Consider the following 8,100-nt stretch of genomic DNA (forward strand, 5'->3'; position numbering starts at 1 on the left):
TATTTTTAAATTTAATTAATATTTAAGAAAAAATAAGAAAATATAAATTGTTGGATTTAAATATTTTTTTTTTAATTTATTGATGATATAACATTAACTGATCCTAACTAAAAGGAATATCTTTTGCTCTTAATTATTTGGGATGTTGGAGAAATCAGCTTTTTTTAATGTTAAATTAACAATCTTAATTCTTAGAGTTAAGACTACTCAATTCTTTCTAATAATGTAGGAACACGGGAACAGCTTCTTATATTATTTACGTGCTGAATCTTCAACAATATTTTATCTTATTAATGAGATTTTAAATTTTAATAAGATATTAGTTTCCTGTTTTAATGTACATACCTGAGTCTATTTAAAGTTTAACCCTCAAAGCTTTTTTCCACAGAATTAAACCGTGTCAAGAAAAGAACAAAATATACTACTCACACTTCAATGGCTTCTCTTTCTCTCTCAGTTCCCTATGCCATTCTTCCAAGTATTCAACAAACACAGCTTATTGATGATGATGATGATGATCCTATGACTGTTGACCGAAGCATCTTCAGTTTAGCAGAGAAGAAGCGTTATGAGTGGAAGAACATGTTGAAGGATCATGTTGGAGCATGGTGTATTGGTTCTTCTCATGGTTGGATTGTGTTTCTTGATCAGAATGGAGTTCCACTTCTTCTAAATCCTTCTTCTTCCACTATTATTAACCTACCACCTCTTCCCCTTTCATTCTTGCACCCTCTCACATATTCTTACTTTGCTGAACACTTAAGGAAAACCTTCATAGTCAAAGCAATCTTAATGTGTTACTCCTCTCCTTCAAGCTACACTCTTGCTATCATATATGGTTGCAACCGTAAGATTGCTTACTGCAACTCTACAACTTGGGTTGAACTCTCTAATGATAGACAATCTTATTGTGATATTGTGTTCAGCAACAACCATCTTTATGCTTTGACACAAGATGGTTCTATTGAAGTTTGGAATATTTCTGGGCCAATTCCTATAAGATGGATTTTTTTAACACCGACTATGGTAGTGAATTATGAAGAGGAGAAATCATATTTTGGAGATAACTTCTCAACAAATTTGTATTTGGTAGTATCTGGGGAAGATATCTTGTTGGTAAAAAGATTTATTGGAAATTTTGTTAATGATGATGGGTTAGTAGTAGAAGAAGAAGATCTTTTATCCTCTGAAGATACACAACCATTAATTTGTCCTTATAAAACCAAATATTTTACTGTTTATAAGCTTGATATTGAAGACAAGAAGTGGAAAAAGATGAAATCTTTACATGATAAAATTCTGTTCTTGGATGCTAATGAGTCTGTATCAATGGATGCTAAAACTTGTTTGGGGTGTGAAGCAAATTCAATCTACTTTACAGATGATAGGTGGGAAGAGATGAATTTGGATTACATGTATGGTGGACATGATTGGGGTGTTTTTAATCTTCAAGAGAAATATGTTAAGAGCCTCGTACAATGTGCAGATAGGATTGATCCTCCACCAATTTGGGTAGTTCCAGTTCCACAGGATTGTAGTAACTTGCATGCATAAAATGTTCGATTATGCTATAGGCCTATATTGGATATCCACCCTTATCTTTGTTATTCCATTATAATTTAGGATTTGTCATTTAGAATGATATGGTTCTTTTGTAATTAATTTTGTTTGTTTCTTCTCTACGATTCAAAGAATTATGTTAAGAACTAAAGATTCACTAGCTTTTTTTTAGTGCATATGACACTTTACGGTTTTTTTTTTTTCATTATAGTGCATATTCGCAAATTGACCCTCTAAATTTTCTTATTCTATTTACAAATTTAGCACCTAATTTTCCCTAATCGATTCCCACAAATCAAACTCAATTCCCACAAATCAAATCTGCAACACCGAATTCTACCTCACAGGTCACAGAAAATTTCAACTTTTGGTATAAGAATAGTAAGAAAAATAATTTCTCCCAGTGTAAAACATCATGATAGGTCTAGGAGAGGGAAAAAAGAAAAAGTTACTTATAAAAATTGAGAATTTTAAATTTCCCAAGATTATATCTGCTTGCAAATTTTCTCAATAGATTTTAACAATAGACACAAATTTTCTCAACATACTCTGTTTCAAATGAGCTTGGAATCTCAAATATCATTTCACCTTTCAACAAGCGAAATATTAAATTGGGAAAAATCAATAACACCTAACAAATTAGTAAGACATTATATTCAATCCCCATCCACAGAGTTCTAAAAAATTGTTGATCTGATTAGCACCTATAACCAACACCAGAATCACAAGATACTATCCCAGACTAGGCACAACATTAGCAAGCAATCTTCCTCCTAACATTCAATTCCAGGAATCGTCCATGATGGACTTATGGTGGTGGAGGTGCCCTTTGGGAGTGCATGAATCGCCCTCACAGGTTGTTAATAAATTCATTAAAATTTTGTTGCCAATAAGTGAATATAGGATAGTGAGATGGGGCAAATTCATAAATATTTTAGAGAGCTCCATCAGTTCTTATAGAGAACTCTATCAAATACCTTGTCTTTTTTCTTTCCTCCTAGTAATCTATTCTGGTCTATTTTGGTAGAAACCTGTGTATTATGTCTTACAAGTAATCACCTTTTCTTTTTTACTTCTAATTTGAAGAACATCATAGCAAACTGAATAACAGTGTCAAACATTATAACTTGAATAAAAAGCTTGTTCTCACATAAATGATATATAGATAAAAACAAATTTAGTGTAGTTCCATTTCAGATTCAGATGCAACACAAGAGTACATAAAGGGAACAAGGAGACACAACCCCACATTAATTGGTGCTAGTATTGTGCATAGAGAGGGCGCCTATACTCATCAAAGTACTGATCACGATCAACAAAGACAATGGCATAAAGTGCATAAATTATCCCAGGGATATACCCTAGAATAGTCAACAGCAAGCAGATGAGGAATTCAACCTGCAAAAAATATGCATCCACTATCAATAAATCTACAAGGGAAACACAGAGAACCAATAGAGTAATGGTAGCATACAACTCCAGATTGATCAAATATTATTCCACCTGAAAAAAAGATTCCCATTTAACTGAAAAATAACTACTTTCAAGTAGCTAGATCAAAAAGAGATAAAAATAATGATACCCAGAAGAAAAAAAGAGAATTTTACTACAAAAACAGTGAAAATAAGTAAAAGGGTGTTAGTATCTGATCCTAGAAGTCCAGATCCAAAGAGAAAAGATGTGGCGAGAGTAAGAAATGGAGACATACACTGCAGCAACCATGGCGGAAGCAAACACCGAGTGGGGGGAGCAAGATGGCGATCAAAATCTCGCAGCAAATTTCACATCGGGTTGGCATTTTCCTGTGACTCTGATAAGCTTCTGTTCTTCTTTGTGGAATGGATTGGGGTTTTGGAATGGAAACTGTTGGTTGTTATTTGATACTACTAAGTTTAAGTTATATCAACGAAGATCCAAGATGCCACGTGTTACACGTGGAGATTCATGGTTTGTTTATATTATTATTAAATTAAATGGAAAATGTCTCTACCTTCAAAGATTAAAAATTATATTTAAATTTCTAACTTCTTAAAAAATTGGACATCTAGGTCTCTCTATTAAAAATAGGGTCCGTTAAAACTCAACGAAAAAACTGACTTGGCTCCCGTTAAATTGACCTGGCCGTTACGGTGTCCTACGTAGAGGTAGAGTTTTTAAAATGGGGACAAATTAGTCCCCCTCATTCAAAACGATTTCGTTTGGTGAGTACCCCTTCCCTTATGGATCATCTGATCCTGCGTCTACTCTTCTCTGCTGTTGTTGTTCGTGTGCTGCTCTACTCGCCGCTGCTATCCTATTGCTCGTGCGTTGCCGTGCTCGTCGGTGGAGGGGTTTTCTTCATGTTTGTTGGGGTTTTTGTTCTTATTCTTTTTGTTCTTTTTTTTTTTTTTGGTCGAAGCTTGCTTTTCCTCCTCCAATGGCAGATTTGGCACCAACACCACCACATGTGGTAGTCAAATTCAGTCCAATAGTATTACATAAGAAAAATTCTCACTCTTACTTTCAATTTCCGATGTCATTGGCACAACAACAAAGTCAGAGGAACAATGGCCGCTCCCGACAAATGCTTCCTCGTCACCAGTCTCACTTTGAATCATCATCATCTAATTCCTAATTTGACTTATCATTCAATTGTAGAGTATTAGAAAAAGAACTTTTATAATCAGAGTCTTTAAGTCTTTCAAAACTTTTCATCTTCACCTCAAGTTTCAGGGCTTTTACACTCGTAAATTATCCAAATTCTTCTTGTTTCTATGAATTCATGCTATGGTTATCAAAATCATGTAATTATTTCTTCTTTTTTGCAGGTGAAGTTAGAAGCTCAAGTAAAAATGTTGGTTTTAAAGTTGTCACTCTTGATGGTCGCATATACCCACTTGCCTTCACCACCATCTCAACGTATCACCCATTTTTCTTCTTCTTAGTGTGGTGCTTAAGGGTATTCATTATTCAAATCTTTGAGTTTAGAAGACGAAAATTTGTAGCAATAAAGAGTAAGAGCATCGGTGGGAGAATGGTTGTGAAAGTTGCAGCGGTGTATGGTGGCAGTGGGAAGGGACGAGCCTTTGAAGGGAAAAGGTACTATTCAAAACGGCGTCGTTTTAAAGGAGGGAAGACTAATTTGTCCTGTTTTGAAAATTCTCCCTTCACGTAGGACACTGTAACGACTAGGTCAGTTCAACGGGAGTCAAGTCAAATTTTTTCGTTGAGTTTAACGGACCCTATTTAATGGAGGGATCTAAATGTCCGATTTTTTAAGAGGTTAGGGATTTAAATATATTTTTTAATCTTCAAGAACGAAAATGTTCGCAAGACAAAAGATTAAAAACTTATTTGTTATTTTCTCTTAAAAATAAGAGTAAATACCAAATTCGTTCCTTGTCCATTTTTACGAAGGAGAAAGCGATCCCTGTCCAAAAAAAATGGACACTTCAACCATCAACCTTTTTATTTTGGGACAACCTTTTTATTTTGGGACAATACGATCCCTTTGTTAAAAAATCTGTTAAATAACCGTTAAATAATAACAAAAATTAATTTTGTGAGGATTTTATTTGTATTTTGTGAAGGTTTTAAACCTAAAGAGAACTTTAATGTTGATAATATTGATATTGGTGATGATGACGGTAGAAGAGATGATGATGATAAAACAATAAAAATAATAGAGATAGGAGTGATAATAATGAGGATAAAGAAGGTAACAGTAGTATTTGGTTAAATTGTTAAAAAGAATTTTGTAAAAATTTAAAATCTCCCACAAAATACAAATAAAACTTCCATAAAACTAATTTTTGTTATTATTTAACGAATTTTTTAACAAAAAAAATCTTATTCGAAATAAAAAAGTTAAAAGGTTGAATTGTCAACTTTCTTTTAAACAGAGATCACCTTTATCCTTGGTAAAATGTTTCCTTAACATTTTAGTTAAAAAAATTCCTTTGTCTTAAAATATTGTGCTTGAAGTATAATTTTTTTTATGCAATAAAAAATATATCTTTAAAAAATCGGTTAACTAAAAATAATATAAAAATTAATTTATTCTNGACCATTTTCACCTGTCAATTTCACACTCATTTAGCTGCATCTAAATTTCTACCTTTTTAGTGTAGTTCCATTTCGGATTCAGATGCAACACAATTACACAAGAGTACATAAAGGGAACAAGGAAACCCAACCCCACATTAATTGGTGCTAGATTGTGCATAGAGAGGGCGCCTATACTCATCGAAGTACTGATCACGATCAACAAAGATAATGCTATAAAGTGCATAAATTATCCCAGGGATATACCCTAGAATAGTCAACAGCAAGCAGATGAGGAATTCAACCTGCAAAAAATATGCATCCACTATCAATAAATCTACAAGGGAAACACACAGAACCAATAGAGTAATGGTAGCATACAACTCCAGATTGATCAAATATTATTCCACCTGAAAAAAAAATTCCCATTTAACTGAAAAATAACTACTTTCAAGTAGCTAGATAAAAAAGAGATAAAAACAATGATACCCAGAAGGAAAAAAAGAGATTTTTACTACAAAAACAGTGAAAATAAGTAAAAGGGTGTTAGTATCTGATCCTAGAAGTCCAGATCCAAAGAGAAAAGATGTGGCGAGAGTAAGAAATGAAGACGTACACTGCAGCAACCATGGCGGAAGCAAACACCGAGTGGGGGGAGCAAGATGGCGATCAAAATCTCGCAGCAAATTTCACATCGGGTTGGCATTTTCCTCTGACTCTGATAAGCTTCTCTTGTTCTTTGTGGAATGGATTGGGGTTTTGGAATGGAAACTGTTGGTTGTTATTTGATACTACTAAGTTTAAGTTATATCAACGAAGATCCAAGATGCCACGTGTTACACGTGGAGATTCATGGTTTGTTTATATTATTAAATTAAATTATTATTAAATTAAATGGAAAATGTCTCTACAAAGGGCTTCAAAGGCCAATGGAACTTTCCTTATCTTCAAATTTTTTGGTCAAACTATGGTCAACATTAATTTTTTCCAATAACACCCCCCAAACCCTATTTTCTTTCATCATCATCCCCAAACTCACTCAGCAACAGTCCCATCCCTCACTCCCTCTCCGATTGTCTCTTCTGCCGTGTAGTCTACCTCCAGAAGAACTCCCTCTCCAGCCACCTCCCTCCGCCGCTCCTCAACCTCACCAACCTAACCTCGCCAACCTCCAGCTACTCAACTTCGCTCACAACCTCCTCTCCGGCACGCTCTTTGGCGACATAATGAACTTCCCCTGGTACCTCAATTTGTCTTCCCACACATTTTCCGGCGACATTCCAATGAATTTCTCCTCCAAATCTCAACTCCAACTCATCAACTTGTCCTACAATGACTTTTTCGGTGGGATTTCGGTCACCATCGGAGTTCTAAAGAAGCTCAAGCATCTCTGGCTTGACTCCAACAATTTCTATGGGATCTTACCTTCAACAATTGCAAACTGAAAGATACAACGCCCCATGAGAAGAGAAGGTTGTTGATTCCCAACATGATTTCAATGAATATGATAAAGGTAGAATCTTTTTGTTGAAATCTTTGAGACCATGCTTGAAGATATGGTACCCACAAAGAAGAGAAAGTAATTGAGAATCAGAAGGGACATGTACCTCTTATTTGTTATGGAGTTTTGATCTGTTGTTGCATGGAGCTGTTGTTGTGTTTTGTTATTGTTGATGTTGCTGTTGCCCTTTTTTATTTTGCTTCTTCTTCTTAAATGTTGATGGATTTGATTTCAAGTGCTTCATAGTATTGTTGGTTGGAGCCATGGTCAGGGATTGGTGGTGGAATGTTGGGTCTTGTAATGGAGTCTTCTCCATGAAAGAGAGAATGAGGATATGATATACATCACTTGTGGTGGCCGGAGTTGGGGCACAAACGGCGGCAGGAATGTTAGGGAGGAGTTGTTCTTGATGATGATGAAAGAGAATAGGGTTTGGGGGGTGTTATTGGAAAAAATTAATGTTGACCATAGTTTGACCAAAAAATTTGAAGATAAGGATAAAATTGATACAAATTGAAAATATTAAGGATAAAATTGAAACAAATTAAAACTTAAGAGTATTTTTGAAACTTTTAGTAAATTTCAGAAACAAAAAATATACTTTACCCTAAAATTTAATTATCTTATAACAAATTTATTAAAATTTATTTACCTAACATCACGAAGGAGAAGAGATTTGCAAACTCGTAACACACACATGTGTATATATATACATATAAACATAACAAATCGTACCAACTGATTTTTATTTGTCCGTTGAAATAATATATATTATAATCAAAGCGGACGCTTCGATTTAAATTTTTCGAAATAAAAAAAACTTTATTAAAATCGAATGGTCCGATTACAATGGCTAAATTTTAAAATTTTTTCTCCACACAAATCGGACGCCATCCTATTTGTGACCCTAATTTTTTTAACCAAAAAAAACGGTCCGATTTTATCGCTACCATCTAGATAAAGTTGCTCTACACTCCTGTATAGCACCCCACAGCTCCACAGTCAGGCACAATACA

At 34.4% G+C, this 8,100-nt stretch overlaps 3 protein-coding genes across 3 annotated transcripts; 1 reads left to right on the forward strand and 2 right to left on the reverse strand.

Moving 5' to 3' along the window:
* On the forward strand, positions 436-1,554 carry LOC107615516 (probable F-box protein At4g22060). The gene has a single exon (XM_016317575.1). It carries the CDS (start codon positions 436-438, stop codon positions 1,552-1,554), a length of 1,119 nt encoding a protein of 372 aa, XP_016173061.1.
* LOC107641336 (UPF0057 membrane protein At4g30660) lies at positions 2,656-3,443 on the reverse strand. Its single transcript, XM_016344833.2, has 2 exons — positions 3,269-3,443; positions 2,656-2,958 (listed from the first exon to the last, which is right to left on the reverse strand). The coding sequence occupies exons 1-2, from the start codon at positions 3,356-3,358 to the stop codon at positions 2,821-2,823; spliced, it is 228 nt and encodes a 75-aa protein (XP_016200319.1). The 5' UTR covers positions 3,359-3,443; the 3' UTR covers positions 2,656-2,820.
* On the reverse strand, positions 5,588-6,382 carry LOC107641327 (UPF0057 membrane protein At4g30660). The gene is made up of 2 exons (XM_016344827.1): positions 6,200-6,382; positions 5,588-5,888 (listed from the first exon to the last, which is right to left on the reverse strand). Exons 1-2 carry the CDS (start codon positions 6,287-6,289, stop codon positions 5,742-5,744), a joined length of 237 nt encoding a protein of 78 aa, XP_016200313.1. The 5' UTR covers positions 6,290-6,382; the 3' UTR covers positions 5,588-5,741.

Source organism: Arachis ipaensis, chromosome B01 (assembly GCF_000816755.2).
Source record: "Arachis ipaensis cultivar K30076 chromosome B01, Araip1.1, whole genome shotgun sequence".
NCBI lineage: Eukaryota > Viridiplantae > Streptophyta > Magnoliopsida > Fabales > Fabaceae > Arachis > Arachis ipaensis.